This window comes from Sciurus carolinensis, chromosome 2 (assembly GCF_902686445.1).
Source record: "Sciurus carolinensis chromosome 2, mSciCar1.2, whole genome shotgun sequence".
Lineage (NCBI taxonomy): Eukaryota > Metazoa > Chordata > Mammalia > Rodentia > Sciuridae > Sciurus > Sciurus carolinensis.
The window spans coordinates 84,130,044-84,149,219 of NC_062214.1; the positions used below are offsets into that span (position 1 = coordinate 84,130,044).

Sequence of the window (19,176 nt, forward strand, 5' to 3'; positions counted from 1 at the left end):
CTCTAAATCCTCAATACTCAGTACAGTTCCTAGCTCACGGCAGATCCTGGAGAGAAAGAACGTCTAAGGCTGGCCTGCTTGTCTCCAAGGAGTGCTCAGCCTCACTGGGAAGAGCACAGACTTATAAACAGATAAGGTGCAATAAAATATGGTAAGTGCCAAACTGGGGATATGATCAAAGTCCCATGAATCTAAGGAAGAATTTTCTTTGCTTTTCCTTTGATTCTTCTGCCATGTATTAAAAAAGCAAGAAAGACTCCAAATGCCAGAAGGGCAGGCTATGGAAAGCATTTGAAGCTGGAACTTCTGTTGTTGGGGCTGTTTCCCAGCTGCTGAGAGATAGCAACCTAGAAGCCCCTGCCAATTCATTGAGTGAAATCTTGAGTGTAAACTGAAAGAAGGATCTTGGATTAGAAATGAAGACTTCAGAATGACTGGATGGATGCAAACTTAATTGTAGATAACTAATTGTTCCAACAGCACCTTATTATCATTTTAAAAACCCATTCTGAAATAAGTACCCATAAGGCTTCAGGACCAAAAGCCATCTTAGGTGGCCACATCGGCCAGGGTTTCCTGTCTCAGCACTATTGATGTTTGGAGCTGTCCTGTGCTTTGCAGGATGTTTAGCAGCAGTCCTGGTCTCTATCCACTAGATGCCAGTAGCACCACTGTTCCCCTCTATTACCCCAGTTAGAACAATCAAAATGATCTCCAGCCATTACTCAACATATTGGAGGGTGCAAAATAGCCCCCAGATGAGACCTAGTCACATAAGGAAATGTCTTCTACTCTGAAAGGACATTGGAATGACCTGAGAAATTAAACAGTCCTGACACCTAGGCTGTGCCCCACACCAGATGAATATAAAGGTGAGACTCCAGGTATTGGCATATTTCAAACATGCCTCAAATATCATGCCTCCTGTGAGTCCAATCGGCAGCCATGGTGAGAACCCCTGATCTAGGGAGAAAGGGGAACTATCAATTATGAGAAGCTAGGTGTTTTACATGATTAAAGTTAATAGTTCTATGAAATTATAATTGCTTTCTGATAATACCTATGAGGTTACTGGGTCTCAGAAAGATTAAGGAACTTGTTCAAAAGCAAATCCCATCTGGAGATGGAAGTTCTGCAAAGGTCAATTTCAAAGGGCAGTGCAGACTGTAAATGGAAGACAAGGCCAAGAAATAGAGGCAGATAGGTGCAAGAGCAGAGAAATGCCTCTCAAAGTCCTGCTGCAGTCTTAAGTGAAAGGGTAAACACATCACCATATAGTTATACCCCAGAGAAAGCATTTTCTGATTGAAACAAGGTCAGTCCAGGAAAGACACCAAACAAGCAGACTTTAGTTTCTCTTTTGTTCTGTGGGAGGAGGAAACTCCTCCTAGACAGACACAGGGTACAGAAGTCACCAGGATGCTCAGCTAGAGCAATGAGGTTGAATCAGGTGGCTTTTATGTTTGAGAAGAAAGGTACACTCTTTTACACCTGTGCTGCCATAATCCTGGTTGCTTCTGGCAGCAGAGTAGCAGAAAAGGCTATTTTCCATTTAGCCACCACATGCTAGGCAATTCGTTTGTTTGTAATCTTATTGAATCCTCACATCTCTTTAGGAGAGGTGGCTTTGTGTCTGCTTGCCTGTCTGCCCCTTGCCTATGCACACTTGGAGGTGACCTGCCACAGCACAGTGGACCTGCTCCATTTGGAGGGAAGTCATATTGCAAAAACAGATGAACAGATGAAGATACCTGTGGAGGAAACTCAATGTATTGATACTAAGCAACATTCATCAACTTCATATACATAAACTGACAACTACGGATCAATCATTAGATACTCAGGAGAAAACAAAAGTCCCAATAAAAATATGTAAAAAGCTAGTTTTAGAAGGAAAATTCCTTGCTCTGATAAAGGCATCCATCAGAGACCTAAGCAAACATTCTCAAATGTCAGAAATCAGATAAGGAAGTCAATTATTATAATTATTTCCAAAACGTTTGGCGGTCTTAGTTTCTAAGTACAACAAGACAAGAAAGAAAGTATGAGCAGAATATTTTAAAGGAAGATAATGATAATATTATTTATAGATGTCATGACTTGCCATTTATAAAAACCTAAGTCAAAAAACTAAAAATCTAATAGAAGTATTAAAAGAGTCTAGAAGAGCATTCAGATTGAAAATAAATATATAAAATAAACTGATTTCACATATACTCACATGACTAATTGAAAATGTAATGGAAATGAAGATGTCATATACCATATTTGCAAAAACTATAAATTTCATAGGAGTAAACCTAATAAAATAGATACAATGTCTAGATGAAGAAACTTTATTAAAGAACACATAATGGGAGACATACTATTCTCCTAAATCTAAAGACTCAGTGTTGTGAAGACATTTTTCCCCACCTCAAATTAATCCATATGTTTACTGCAATCCCAACCAAAATCTTAATTTTTATGGATTATGACAAGATGATATTAAAGTATTTTTAGAAACAAATGTTCATGAAATCTTTGGAAAAGAACAAAGTGTTGTTCTGCGGTTGTGACTCAGTGGTAGAGTGCTTGCCTAGCACATGTGAGGCATTGTGTTGGATCCTCTGCAGCACATAAAAATAAATAAATAAAATAAAGGTATTATGTCCATCTACAACTAAGAAAATTGTTTAGGTAGGGAATTAAAGAGGGCGCAGAGAATTGAGCTACAAAAGAATAAAACATAGGGACTGGGGTTGTGATTCCGTGTTAGAGCACTTGCCTAGCATGTGTGAGGCACTGGATTTGATTCTCAGCACAACATATAAATAAATGAATAAAATAAAGGTCTATCAACATCTAAAAATATTTTTCAAAATAAGAATAAGACATATTATGAAACTACAATGCAAACAGTATGGTACTAAAGCAGAAGAGACAAATAAATGAATGGACCTGCACTGAGAATCCACAAGTGCATCTAAATATACTTTAATTTAATATATGGTAGAGATGGCATTTCAAATTAATAGGAGAAATTTAATAACTGGTGTTGTAACAACTACCTATTTGGAAAAAGAAAGTTGAATTCCTACCTCATACCACACACACACACACAAATGATTCCAGATGCATTATATATTTAAATACAAAAATATAGCCATAAAAGTAATAGAAGAATACTTAGAGAATAATTTTATGATATTGGAAGTGGGTGAGTCTTCCTAGGTAATATAATATCTATCAGCCATAAAAAATGATTGACAGACTTGACTATATAAAGATTAAACATTTTCACTAACACAAGATAAAGACTAATATTTGCATTAGATATGAGCAGAAAGTGGTTATTACTCACAACATATGTGACTTCTGAAAATCAGTAAGAAAACTACAAACAACTTAAAAATGGCAAACTCAGATTATGTTGTTATATCATATGCATGTATGAATATATAATAATTCCCACTATTATATGCAATTATAATACACCAACAAAAATATGGAAAAATAAATACGTGAAAAAATTCTGAAAGCAACAAAAATAGCAAACTTGTAGGAGTACAAACAATGATAAAAGTTAGTATTCAGAAAAATGCAAATAAGGATTTACAGAGCTGGAAATTCAGTACATTCATGTTTAGTGTTGGTAAGGGTGTGGAAAAAGGGTTCTTTTATATATTTTTGGTGGGAGTGTAAATTAGTACAACTACTCTGGAAATGAATTTTGGTTTTTTTTTTCAGAATTTTGTGTTCCATTTCATCTGCAAATTCTACTTCCAGGAATGTGTCTTACAGAAATATTTAAGTATGAAAGGATATATACATCTTAGGATATTCAAGGAAGCACTATGTGTTAGAGAACCTTCCTTTAATTTCTTCTCCAAGAACTTGCTATTTCTTCCAGAAACAACTTTTCCAGTTATTTACCTTGGGTTTTCTTGTTCACTCTATAGGCTTCTAAAAATATCTAATGATCCTTAGTTGTTCATTCATGCTGTTTTCAGTTACCCATTGCTATGTAGGACAAGAGCCATGAGAAGGCTGCCTGAGAACCCCACACACATCATTAGTGCTTATTAGCAGGTCAAGTTCCAGAGAGTGAAGGGATGGGGTACCAGTCAGTAATGGTTCCTTTCTCCAATTCCAGAATCAATATTGATGTCTGTACTTGGAGCATCAACCCTTCACCCATGTCCTACTTCCTTCAGTTTCTGAATGAGGAGGTAGATGCCAGCATTCTGAATCTCTATGTGTGTGTATGTGCTAGGGTGGTATGTGTGGGGGTACTTATTCCATCTTTAGTTTTTTTCAGAGGAAATCAAAGTTTAGTATGGTTCAATTGGTTCAGCTTATCAATGTTATTATGTATCCTTCAACTTTACCTCCTTCCTCCCAGGCTCAATAGTTCCTGGGCTCTGTCCCACAGGTCCCTCCTTAGTACAGTCGCTGCTCATACTGAGCCTGTGATGCCACTGCTCTGTCCTGTTAATGAAACTTCTTCCATCTGCCTTCTGAATTTCAGAAATTTGTTACCATCATTTGTGCATAGATGGCCCCCTTCCAGTCTGCTTGGTGATTGTAGGTTATAGATCTATATTTTTATTCCTTTTGTCTTATTTTGATGGAATCTTGGGAGAAGGGGAAGAAAAACTCATGTGTTCAGTTTGCCATCTTAAGCACAAATTAAAGTATAATTTGCAATATTAGAAAACAGAAGACAATCTAAACATCCCTCAATAGGGAAGGACCTAAACACATTATATTACATCTGCTATGTGGAATACTCTGCACTCAAAAAAATGAATTAGCTTTATATGCATTGATATGAAAAGATGCCATGATATTAGTATTAAAATAAATAAACAATTTCAAAAAGTGTGTATGATAATATCAACTTTAGAAAATATATACTTTTGTTTGTATCAAGGGCTGGAGAAGACACACTGAGCTGCTAACAGTAGCTCCGTACCACTGTCTTAACAGTTGAGGACAGCAGAACTAGGGTAGGATTCCCATCAAGAGGGAATTTTATCTTTTTGCTTTAGATTGGCTGTATCACTTGAAAATTTTACAACATACATGAAAAAAATTTCTTTGGGATTAATCTTCAAACAGACTTAAAACATCATTTAACATTAAACATTATTTAAACATTCTAATCTTTCCCCAAATAGAAAGTTCCTCAACTAATAAAGTTTGAAAATAATAGATGGTCCATGATACTTCTTCATTTTTAAATGCTGACCATTTCTATTGTTTAAAAATTTTATGAGCACAGGCTTAAAAGTAAATGTATTGCCAGTTTATTTTTAAAAGTTTACAGACCTTCAAAAATTCCTTTCAAATCTACAACTCTATGACAATGTAACATGTTGCCAGGTGGTAATGTTCTGAATAATCAGTTTCTGCTTGGTATGCTTTCATGTCTGATTTCTTAACTGTTGCATAATGACATTAGTAAACTGAACTGACTGAACTATGTCAAACTTGGACAGTTTATCTAAAATAAATTTACAACATCTTATTAAGGAAGAAAAAATTAATATAAACTGCCAATCATTTAAATAATGTCAGATGGAACTTTTTCCCCCAAAATAGCAGGATTGAGAAAAATTCACATACAAAGGGAGAATTCCTAGCTTAACAACAGATAAAGGGAGTTCTAAAGTTTTACTCTTTAAAAAAAAAAAAATCTATAAATCTAGAACCCATTAAACAGTCTAATTTTGGAGGATTTTAAACAAATTCAAATAAACACAGAATTTGGGAGCTCAAATGAGATGATTAAACATTGTATAACCTGAAATATGCATGCCATTAAATGTCACAGTTTCCCCAGCTTTGCTCAGAGAAAACAGTAGCATCATGACATGGTGAGCTAGCTACCTCCCCCAGCTCTACATGGGCCAGTCCTCCTATGGCAGGGCAGGGACCAGACACAGACTGCAGAATCAGAGGCTGGCAGGTCTGGTTTTGTTGGCCAAACTCAAAATTAAGTTCAATGTATCATTGCTGTTAACATATTAGCCAAGATCTCTGGTGTACATGCCTCCTTCTACTTGGTTTTTGATTTTTAAATTTCAGTTTTGATACCCAAACTCTATAACTGTATCTTTAGTAACTACAAATCCTTTTTTAATCAAGCAAAGTAAACAATGTTCAGTTTGAAAAGGCAGAAGACTACTTGTGGAATTACTTCAGAGACTTAAGTGCCATAAATATATATATATTACTTCAGTATGGTGTATGGTATGACTACTATCATTATCCATATAAGTAGGGTAAGTAATTTAAATCTTGAAGGCTTTAGAATCTTTAAAAGTGAGCTGATTATACTTACATCTCTAGCACTAAAAATGCAAGTATACAAGTCTGACCATTTTTATAGGAATCTATTTTCTATTGCTATCAAATTTAGGGATTCAGTCACTAAAAAAGATCAAGTATTTCATACAAAAAGTTTGAATGCTATTACAAATAACTAAAGATAATTCTGGGGGGCGATCCAAGATGGCGGCCTAGAGGGAGACTGCACCCCCAGTCGCTCCAGAACCCTGGAGTTAAGAAGGGGAGGCATTGAGAGACTCGGACTGAAATAGAGCCACGGGTGAGTCTGCCCACTGGGCAAAGCTCGGTCTGGGTGGCAGGCCCAGATAGAGGTGGCTTATCGGAGCCGGGCAGGGCAGCTAGAGTCATCCACAGGCAGCCCTGCGCACTCGGGTGGTGGGCCCCGCCCACACAGCCAGCAACTCCAGGTTCTCGGAACGGAACTGGCCCGCTAGTGAGAGCCTTTCTGACCAGAACAAGCTCCGAGTCCCGGAGCCCCTGCAGTGCAGCGTACTCCGGCAACGAACCAGCGGAGAGCCGCGATCCGCAAACAGCCTCTGGGATTAGGACAGGGCAGCCAGAGACCTCTTCAGGCGGCTCTGCCCACTCCGGCTGCAGGCTCTCTTCACAGGGCGATCCAAGATGACGGCCTAGAGGGAGACTGCACCCCCAGTCGCTCCAGAACCCAGGAGTTAAGAAGGGGAGGCATTGAGAGACTCGGACTGAAATAGAGCCATGGGTGAGTCTGCCCACTGGGTAAAGCTGGGCCCGGGTGGCAGGCCCAGATAGAGGTGGCTTATTGGAGCCGGGCAGGGCAGCTAGAGTCTTCCCAAGGTAGCCTTCCACACTCCGGCAGTGGGCTCCTCCCACATGGCCAGCTGCACGGCGCAGGCCCACAGTGAGAGCATTTCCACACAGAGCCAGTTCCAAACCGTGGAACCAGTAGGGGGCTAGGGGCAGTTTTCTTCGGATGAGCTGCTTTATCAGATTCCTCCAAGACATCAGGCTACTGAAGGCTGGGAGGTGATACACTGGAAATCTACCGGGACACTATAAGCCAGTAGCGGAAAACTGCAATATCTCAGGGTCCCACTGACAACTGACCAATATGAGAAAACAAGGGAAGAAAATGTCCCAAACAAACCTAGATACTACATCAATAAAACCCAATGACAGCACAGCAGAAGAAATGTCAGAAAGGGAGTTCAGAATGTACGTAATTAAAACGATCAGGGAAGCTAATGAGGAGATGAAAGAGCAAATGCAGGCATTAAATGATCGCACCAATCAACAGTTAAAAGACCAAATATGGGAAGCAAGAGATCATTTCAATAAAGAGTTAGAGATACTGAAAAAAAAAACAAACTGAAATACTTGAAATGAAGGAAACAATAAACCAAGTTAAAAACTCCATAGAAAGCATAACCAATAGGATAGAACACCTGGAAGACAGAACCTCAGACATTGAAGACAAATTATTTAATCTTGAAAGCAAAGTTGGCCAAACAGAAAAGATGGTAAGAAATCATGAACAGAATCTACAAGAATTATGGGATATCATGAAAAGGCCAAATTTGAGAATTATTGGGATTGAGGAAGGCTTAGAGAAACAAACCAAAGGAATGAACAATCTATTCAATGAAATAATAACAGAAAATTTCCCAAATCTGAAGAATGAAATGGAAAACCAAGTACAAGAGGCTTATAGAACTCCAAACATACAAAATTACAACAGACCCACACCAAGGCACATTATTATGAAAATACCTAACATACAAAATAAAGACAGAATTTTAAAGGCCGCGAGAGAAAAGAATCAAATTACATTCAGAGGGAAACCAATAAGAATATCAGCAGATTTTTCAATCCAGACCCTAAAAGCTAGAAGGGCCTGGAACAACATATACCAAGCCCTGAAAGAAAACGGATGCCAACCAAGAATCTTATACCCAGCAAAACTTACCTTCAAATTTGACGATGAAATAAGATCCTTCCATGATAAACAAAAGCTAAAGAAATTTACAAAAAGAAAGCCAGCATTACAGAACATTCTCAGCAAAATATTCCATGAGGAAGAGATGAAAAACAACGATGCAAATCAGCAACAGGAGGCGCTAGCCTAAAGGAATAGCCAAATAAAGGAGCAACCAAATCATGTCAAAAACAAATATGAGTCAATTGACTGGGAATACAAATCATATCACAATAATAACCCTGAATGTTAATGGCCTGAATTCATCAATCAAAAGACACAGACTGGCAGATTGGATTAAAAAGAAAAATCCAACAATATGCTGCCTGCAAGAGACTCACCTCATAGAAAGAGACACCCATAGACTAAAGGTGAAAGGATGGGGAAAAACATACCATGCACACGGACACAGCAAAAAAGCTGGAGTATCCATCCTCATCTCAGATAATCTGGACTTCAAACCAAAACTAATCAGAAGGGATAAAGAAGGACATTATATGCTGCTTAAGGGAAGCATAAATCAGCAAGACATAACAATCATAAATATCTATGCCCCGAACATTGGCTCATCCACGTACGTCAAACAAATCCTTCTCAATTACAGAATTCAAATAGACCACAACACAATAATACTAGGCGATTTTAACACACCTCTCTCACCACTGGATAGATCGTCCAAACAAAAATTGAATAAAGAAACTCTAGATCTCAACAACACAATCAGCAATTTAGACTTAACGGACATATATAGAATATACCATCCAACAAAGAACGAATACACTTTCTTCTCAGCAGCACATGGATCCTTCTCTAAAATAGACCATATTTTATGCCACAAAGCTACTGTTAGCAAATACAAGAAGATAGAGATACTACCTTGTACTCTATCAGATCATAATGGATTGAAATTAGAAATAAATGACAGAATAAAAAACAGAAACTTCTCCAATACCTGGAGACTAAATAATACACTATTATATGATGAATGGATAACAGAAGACATCAGGAGGGAAATTAAAAAATTCTTAGAAGTAAATGAGAACAAAGACACATCATATCAAAATCTCTGGGACACTATGAAAGCAGTACTTAGAGGAAGATTTATTTCATGGGGTGCATTCAAAGAAAGAAGTAGAAATCAACAAATAAACGACTTAACACTACAGCTCAAAGCACTAGAAAAAGAAGAGCAGACCAATACCAAAAGTAGTAGAAGACAGGAAATAGTTAAAATCAGAGCCGAAATCAACGAAATCAAAACAAACAATTGGAAAAATTAACAAAATAAATAGTTGGTTCTTTGAAAAAATAAATAAAATTGATAAACCCTTAGCCACACTAACAAAGAGAAAGAGGGAGAAAACTCAAATTACTAAAATTCGGAATGAACAAGGAAACATCACAACAGACACGAGTGAAATACAAAACATAATTAGAAGCTATTTCGAAAATCTATACTCCAACAAAACAGAAAACCTCGAAGACATCAACAAATTTCTAGAGACATATGAACTACCTAAACTGAACGAGGAGGACATACACAACTTAAATAAACCAATTTCAAGCAATGAAATAGAAGAGGTCATCAAAAGCCTACCAACAAAGAAAAGTCCAGGACCAGATGGGTTCTCAGCCGAGTTCTACAAAACCTTTAAAGAAGAGCTCATTCCAATACTTCTCAAACTATTCCATGAAATAGAAGAGGAGGGAACCCTACCAAACTCGTTCTATGAAGCCAATATCACCCTGATACCTAAACCAGACAGAGACACATCGAGGAAAGAAAATTTCAGACCAATATCCTTAATGAATATCGATGCAAAAATTCTCAACAAAATTTTAGCAAATCGCATACAAATATATATTAAAAAGATAGTGCACCACGATCAAGTGGGTTTTATCCCAGGGATGCAAGGTTGGTTCAACATTCGGAAATCAATAAATGTCATTCACCATATCAACAGACTTAAAGTTAAGAATCACATGATTATTTCAATAGATGCAGAAAAAGCATTTGATAAAATACAGCATCCCTTCATGCTCAAAACACTAGAAAAAATTGGGGTAGTGGGAACATTCCTAAACATTATAAAGGCAATCTACGCTAAGCCCATGGCTAATATCATTCTAAATGGTGAAAAACTGAAAGCGTTCCCCCTAAAAACTGGAACAAGGCAGGGATGCCCTCTTTCACCGCTTCTATTCAACATCGTCCTTGAGACTCTAGCCAGAGCAATCAGACAAACCAAAGAAATTAAAGGGATACGAATAGGAAAAGAAGAACTCAAACTATCCCTGTTCGCTGATGACATGATTATATATTTAGAGGAACCTGGAAATTCCACCAGAAAACTTTTAGAACTCATAAGTGAATTCAGTAAAGTAGCAGGTTACAAGATCAATGCTCATAAATCCAATGCATTTTTATACATAAGTGATGAATCTTCAGAAAGAGAAATTAGGAAAACTACCCCATTCACAATAGCATCGAAAAAAATAAAATACTTGGGAATCAATCTCACAAAAGAGGTGAAAGACCTCTACAATGAGAACTACAGAACACTAAAGAAAGAAAGAAAACCTTAGAAGATGGAAAGATCTCCCATGTTCCTGGATAGGCAGAATTAATATCGTCAAAATGGCTATACTACCTAAAGTGCTATACAGATTCAATGCAATTCCAATTAAAATCCCAATGATGTACCTTGCAGAAATAGAGCAAGCAATTATGAAATTCATCTGGAAGAATAAAAAACCTAGAATAGCTAAAGCAATCCTCAGTAGAAAGAGCGAAGCAGGGGGTATTGCAATACCAGATCTTCAACTCTACTACAAAGCAATAGTAACAAAAACGGCATGGTATTGGTACCAAAATAGACAGGTAGATCAATGGTACAGAATAGAGGACATGGACACAAACCCAAATAAATACAATTTTCTCATACTAGACAAAGGTTCCAACAATATGCAATGGAGAAAAGATAGCCTCTTCAACAAATGGTGCTGGGAAAACTGGAAAACCATATGCAATAGAATGAAATTAAACCCCTATCTCTCACCCTACACAAAACTCAACTCAAAATGGATCAAGGACCTCGGAATCAGACCAGAGACCCTGCATCTTATAGAAGAAAAAGTAGGTCCAAATCTTCAACTTGTTGGCTCAGGATCAGACTTCCTTAACAGGACTCCCATAGCACAAGAAATAAAAGCAAGAATCAACAACTGGGATAGATTCAAACTAAAAAGCTTTCTCTCAGCAAAGGAAACTATCAGAAATGTGAAGAGAGAGCCTACAGAGTGGGAGAATATCTTTGCCAACCATACCTCAGATAGAGCGCTAATTTCCAGAATCTATAAAGAACTCAAAAAACTCTACACGAAGAATACAAATAATCCAATCAACAAATGGGCTAAGGAAATGAACAGACACTTCACAGAAGAAGATGTACAAGTAATCAACAGATATATGAAAAAATGTTCAACATCCCTAGTAATAAGGGAAATGCAAATCAAAACTACCCTAAGATTTCATCTCACCCCAATTAGAAGGGCGATTATCAAGAATACAAGCAACAATAGGTGTTGGCGAGGATGTGGTGAAAAAGGAACACTCATACATTGCTGGTGGGGTTGCAAATTAGTGCAGCCACTCTGGAAAGCAGTGTGGAGATTCCTCAGAAAGCTTGGAATGGAAACACCATTTGACCCAGCTATCCCACTCCTTGGCCTATACCCAAAGGACTTAAAATCAGCATACTACAGAGATACAGCCACATCAATGTTCATTGCTGCTCAATTCACCATAGCCAGATTGTGGAACCAACCTAGATGCCCTTCAGTTGATGAATGGATAAAGAAACTGTGGCATATTTATACAATGGAATATTACTCCGCAATGAAGAATGATAAAATTATGGCATTTGTAGGCAAATGGTCGAAATTGGAGAATATCATGCTAAGTGAGATAAGCCAATCTCAAAAAACTAAAGGACAAATGATCTCGCTGATAAGCGGATGAGGACATATAATGGGGGGTGGGAGGGGCTAGCATTAGGTTTAGGGTTAGGTTTAGAGTTAGGCTAAGGAGAGCGGCAAGAATGAAGGAAAGAAGGACTGTGTAGAGGGAAAAGAGGGGTGGGAGGGGTGGGGGGAGGGGAAAAATAAAATAAACATCATTGCCCTAAGTAAATGTAAAAAAATAAAAAAAAATAAATAAATTAAAAAAAAAGATAATTCTGGAAAACAACAGGGCAACTGAAAGAACAAGTTGTACAATTTCAAAAAGTAATGATTCAAAATTGGAATAATTAATTTCCTTTAGACTGCTTATTCTACAGAATAAACTTATTCAAATGGATGAGATGATATTGTGTACTAAGTCGAATTTTACAGGAAATTGCAATTTGCAGGTGTGTCCAGGTGACGTAAGCGTGACAAAGCATTCTCTCTCTGGAGCCTGCCTGCTGTTTCTGCCCTCTCTCCTAGCCCACGTGGCATCACGTAATGCTGCCATGGACACGAAGGTTTTCTCATGCACCACACTGGTCTCTGGGCATGGAAAGCTGAACCTGACCTCCTGAATCACCTTCCCATTGCCTTTTGTTACTTCTATTTTCCCTTTTCCTCTTCATCTCTTTTAAGGAGAGAAGGAATTTTTATTTTATGAAGTTTTAAAAAAATTTTTTCTAATTAATTATATATGACAGAATACATTTATGCATTTTGACAAATCATATATAAATGGAATATAATTTCTTATTTTTCTGATTGTACATATTGTAGGATCATTGCAGTCATATATGTACATGAGGTAATAATGTCTGTTTCATTCTACTACCCTTCCTACCCCCATACCTCTTTCCCTCCCTTCACTCCCCTTGACCTAATCTAAAGTACCTCTATTCTTCCCTAGTGCCCCCCACCCCTGTTGTGGATTGGCATTTGCATATCAGAGAAAAACATTCAACCTTTGGTGTTTTGGGTTTGGCTTATTTCACTTAGCATGATATTCTCCAACTCGATCATCCATTTACCAGCAAATGCCAGAATTTCATTCTTCTTTAAAGCTGAGTAATATTTCATCATGTACATATATACCACATTTTCTTTATCCATTCATCTGTTGAAAGGCACCTAGGTTGGTTCCATAGTTTAGCTATTGTGAGTTGAGCTGCTATAAACATTGATGTGACCACGTCACTGTAGTATGCTGATTTTAAGTCCTTTGAATATAAACCAAGGAGTAGGATAGCTGGGCCAAATTGTGGTTCCATTCCAAGTTTTCTGCGGAATCTCCATACTGCTTTCTGTAATGGTTGCACCAATTTTATTCCCACCAGCAATGTATGAGTGTACCTTTTCCCCCACAATCTTGCCAACGTTTATTGTTGCTTATATTTCCATGAAATTTTGATGTCCTGACAAACTCTCTGGGGCAAAATAAAGGGAGTGGACTTTTGCCCACTGCCTAACAAGTGTCAGGGGCTCTCTTGAGCATCTGTTATCCTACTGATTCTCATGACCACTAATAAGGTGAAGATTCGGATTCACATATTCCAGAAGGAAACACCAAGGGCCCGAGAGCTGTGTCCATTCAGTCACCTAGTGGATAGTCTCTCAGAATATTTATTTTGTCTTCAAGTGTACAACCTGAAAAGTGCTTATGGAATAGGACTAAGTACGGCCAGGGAAAATTTGCTAACACAACACAAAGCTAATCAAAAGCGGCATTGTTTGTGGGAGCATTTGAATACAATCACACTTCAAATCATCCCAGGAAGGACAATTTCCGTTCTAGGAGACAGGATGTTTATGGAGATATGATCTCATAAAAGTACAAAAGAAATGAGGAAACACACAAAGACTTTTTTTTTGTGCTATTAAAAATAACATGAACCACTCACTGGGAAACTAGGCATTCTGTCACTTTGGTGGCTCCTGGATTTGCCAGAGCAAATATAATAGTTTTCTGCTTTAATTGGGCTTGTCTCAAAGACACATCTGCCATCCTTCCTCCTCCAACCAATAAAACCAAGTTAGCTTTGGAGTTAGCTTTGACTGCATTTGGCTGGGTGGGGAAGGAGGGGGTGTAGAATATGGTGGTGGTCCTGGGTCTGGAATGATCTTCTGGAGTGATCCTGGTACTTGAAAGTTGCAAAATTAATGGTCTTTCAACTGTTTCAACTGTTGTATGCCCAATAGTGTGCCAGTGGAACTGAGGTTCTGAGACTACTCCTGGGTATCATCTTTTAGACAACCCTACCTGGAAATAGACTGCCTGGATTTGAATCCCGGGTCCACCTCTTTCTGGATGTGTGATCTTGGTAAGTTCCAATAACCTCCCTGTGCCTATTTCCTTATCTTTAAAATGGGATTGGGAATAGCTCCTATTCCTAGAGATGTTGAGAGGGTTCAAGATTTTAAACATGGAAAGCATTAAGAATATTGCCTGGCACATAATTTGTGTTGGATAAATTCCTGATCAATGAATAATTAAAAATAAAAATATTGCTTTTCACTTAATGACATTAAAAAATGGCTTCCTTATATTATCTCTCTAATTTGTACAAGCTTACATGAATTGCAAATCAGCAAAAACTAATTCTTTGACTGGTTTGCACTGGAAGGAATGCAAATGGCCTGGAAACCCGGAAGTAAATATTAACGAAGATCTCCTTTAGTAGGAGAGTAGATTAAAAACAGCCTTTTAGTACTGATGATATTGTCCAACATGATTAATGAAGAGTTCTACAGCTCTTCAGATGATACACGTACTACTAATGTAAGAGACCTGTTGCCCAGGCACATGAAGCAGAAAGAAAGAAAAGTACTTTGACTTTAGACCTCCAGAATCTGTGGCCTCTGGTCACCTTGATCCCCAACAGAAGAAAGATCCACAGACCTACTGGTTCTATAAAGAGCCCTTCACATCTCAGAAGGTCAGTGTAGTCTGTTTTCCACTTCACAACCATGTTTCTCTCAGGAGGAACAAAGGCTGGTTTAAATGTGTCGAAGTTCTACATTTAGTTGCAAGACGGATTTTCCCTTTCTTTATCATTTGGGACTGCCAGATGGACTTGGGGGTTCCTCAGTGGAACTCTCTACATGTCTCAAGGCCTCTGGATACTACCATGTCCATCTCACCACCCTGGAAGGAATATATCAAGTTGCAGCAATAGATAGTTTCCTCTGGAAAAAGACCACACTTACCTAAATAGTTGTTGCTCTTGTGCATCTCGGTGATGTTGATTTTTGTGGCTCCTTGGGGAATCTCCACAACGCGATGGTAGCCCAGGCTGGTGAGGGCATGCTTAAACACCCCAGACACAACCTGACAGCCTGTATTATCGCCTCCGCATACCCCGCATTTGTCCACGACTTTATCGGAGCCTAGGTAGTCGTCACAGCCAATGCTCTGCAAAGAGGTAAGACAAAAGAGATTCTTGTAGCATGTACCGGGAGCACCGGGAGCAGAAGGGAGAGGGATGACTGAAGATCTATTGGTAGGAATCAAACTGACCTTCCTGCTATCCTTGCACTGGTAGATAAGCAAGTTCATGCTTGTAGTCACTCAACAGATATTCACGGAGTACCTACTCTGAGCAAGAACTGCCTTTCCTATCTATTGCTGAAATGTACATTCCAAGGGCAGGGTGAGGGCCACAGACAATAAAGAAGTGAATAAAACAGTACATTTTCTGGTGGTAAGTGGGCAGGAGAAAAGTAACACAGGGGGAAAAATAGGGAGGAGATAGGGCCTAGAAATCTATTTTTACAGGTTGGACAGTGAAGTTGTTCTGCGAATTTCTACTGGACTATGGGAGGGCCAAAGATGCTCTATGCTGTACATTTCAAATGGAGAATCTTTTTGGAACCATGATAAGGACCAACTTAAAATTGAGGTTGGCCTCCAAATCTTCTGTTCCAAATTACAGACACAACAAATACATAGCAAAGTATCCCATCCCAAAGTTGTGTTCCCTGGCCCAGTTTTTTAGGAAATTCAGCAGTCTGAGATCTGAATCTTCACTGATAACTGGCTCTGGAAAGTTAAGCTGCAGGAATTTTGCTTGGTTACCCCAAAGTACTTTTCTTAGAGCAAAAGGCCAGAAACACCAACAAACAGGATGGTAAGCTTCCAAATAATGGAGAGCTCTTTGTATAGTCAGTCTTGTTTAAAGAAACTCTGTCTTTCCTGAGTTATCCCCCAAAAGAGTTTCCATTACTCATTTAAGATCTTTTGGCTTTTTCCACCCCCACCCCCGTGTTCCTGTTGGGACAATTTTATTTTGCATTTAAAAAAAAAATCAAACTTAGAAACAGAATGGAATAATCTTCATGGAATCTTTCTCCACCTCTGGAGCTCATTCCACAGGGCTCATGATCATGTTTCCTGAACCCAAAATTGGGACTCATGGTCTGAGCAAAGAATTCTGTCACATTTCCATGGGCAGATGGAAGTAAGCAGAATGTAGTTTGGATGATGAAATATTGGGATTACAGGATTATTCACTGACTTATGGGGATACAGAAAGATGCTTGAAATCATTCTAAAACTTGAGACATATGTTCTCTGACTCACAGCCTTGTCTTGGTTCTTGAGTTCTAAGAGTAATCATCAGACCATTCTGAGGGACAACATGATCATCAAACCCTCCAAAGCCCACTTTAGACTTGATTAAACAACCCCGGGTCTGTTTATGTGGGTCTTACAGGTCAAACAATGTAGGCAGGGTCAAATCAAAAGATGCTCATTCATTCTTGCCCCTCTAACTTCATGTTTGATTGACATCTTTCTGCAGGCACTGTACTTTTGCATTATTGCTTCCATATTCCTAAGTGCACATCAATCCATCAATAATAACTGGTGTTGCTTCACAAATAGCTTCTCTGTAAAACATTATTTCTGACAATAACAGAACATCATCTCAATATGTTCATCCATACTCAATTAGCCTTTCAAAATGCCATCTAGGCTATGTATTTCTCCTCCCTCAAATATTTCTTGCCCCTGCCCCATATACATTTGAACATGAAAATAAGGAAAATGTCTTCCATGCATGATTTTCATACCCCCATTGCCTTGGTTCTCCTTTACTTTGAAACAAGGAGATGCACTACCAACAGGAGTTTGGTAAAATAGAATCCATGTTGACAAAGCAAGATTCTAACTTATTTAAGGAGATGGCTCTTACTGTGATGGATGGGGAAGATGGACAGAAGAGTCAATCAGCACTCACTTCTTGCACTGTATGGCAGCAGCTCACTCTCTTCCCCTTTCCCAACCTCTGGGCCATTCCTGCTAACCCTGGGCCCAACTTGTCCTAGCTTGAGCTCATTCTCATGGCATATGTGTTTAAGGCAGAGAAGTCAAGAGCAAGCATGCTTACAGAATGACAAGGAAAAAGGGTAGGGCCATTGGGAGGGATGGAATGAGGCTGAAGAATGCAGCAGAATTAAGTATCTTGTTTGCCAGGGTGAAGAATTAGAATCTTAGCCTATGGATGTCTAAAGGGAGGAAGGGCCATGCTCAGACTTACAGATGGTGACTTTGGCTGCAGGGTGGAGGGGGTCCAACCTAATGGGGGGAGTGTGAATAGGCAGTTGAGTGAGTCTCTCTCTTGTCGATAGGATATAGAGGATATTTCACAAATGAACAGGAGTCACCAAAGTTGAAACAGATATTACATCAACCCTTGGTCCCAATTCAGTTAGAATGGGATCATCACAAGGAAATCACATAAACCTGCATCACTTTAGACAACCACAGGCACAGACAAAATGTTAGTTGATCTTGTGAATCAGACATTACATTCAAATACTGTGCGGAGTCAGATGGATCCTGCACCAGATTTCCTGTACTATATGGTCACTCTGGATGAATCTAGACATGGGGAGGGAGGGCTTCAGCAACTTTCCCTACTAAATGTCCTGCATCCTGGAAGTTGGCTTCAGGAAAGGGTGCGGCCCCACAAGTGATGCCAAAATCTAACAGTGACAACCTGTCTCCTCGGAGCCCAGCTGGACTCTGAGCACCCATGGTTTGCTTCTCAAAACAGAAGTCAGATGAGGGGTAAGCAAATGTCCCTGAAGTGTGGAAACAGCCTTTGAGTGTTCTAGTGGTTGCCAAGGCCTCTGAGAGACTGAGTTGCTATGAACTTACAAAGTACCCATATCCACTCCACAAAGCAGAAAGGCTAGTTTCAGAATGACAACTGGGAAGGCAACATGTTTTTAAGACCTTTATTTTTTAGTTGAGACCGCAGGCAAATTACATATGTGACAATGGTCCCTTTCTGCACAGGGCTATTACAAGGATTGTATGATGAAGAATTGAATCAGATATAGATATAATTTGGATTGGCTGAAGAAATTACCTTTGGGCTGAATGATAAGAAAGGCCAACCATGACAAGATCTAAACACGTAACATGTATTTTATCACTGACAGTGTTAAGTGGCTACACCAGGCCAGTCATCTGGGGACTCCCAAGCTGAACCAGACATAGATCCTGCCTTTGAGAATTTGAGTCTTATTGATGATTAGACATATACATAGATAACCACAAGCCATCAGGCAACAAGGACTCTGCATTCTCTATGCCATGCTGGTGGAAGATCGAATTTCCTTTAGAAAGTTGTTAATGAGTCATATAGTCTGGAGGGTGCAATATCTCAGCCTGAATTAGGGGAATGGGGATGGAGGGAGAGGGTTTGAGAGAAGTTTGGGACACACAGTGAAGAGGCTTTGGTGACCCATAGATCAGGAGAGGAGGGAGGGAGCCTTTCTCCTCCCCCTCCTCCCTCCCCTCAACATTGTCATGTTGTTCACAGAGACTTAACTATATATTCCAAGGTCCTCTGAACATCTATCTTTCTCATTTAATC

General features: G+C 38.9%; 1 protein-coding gene across 2 annotated transcripts in view; it reads right to left on the minus strand.

The window, feature by feature from the left end:
• Thsd4 (thrombospondin type 1 domain containing 4) overlaps positions 1-19,176 on the minus strand; it is a 590,727-nt gene that overhangs the window by 90,490 nt on the left and 481,061 nt on the right. For both annotated transcript variants that reach the window (XM_047539595.1, XM_047539596.1), the window contains one exon: positions 15,500-15,704. In XM_047539595.1, coding sequence (XP_047395551.1) covers positions 15,500-15,704 — 205 coding nt within the window. The remainder of the gene's footprint in view (positions 1-15,499; positions 15,705-19,176) is intronic.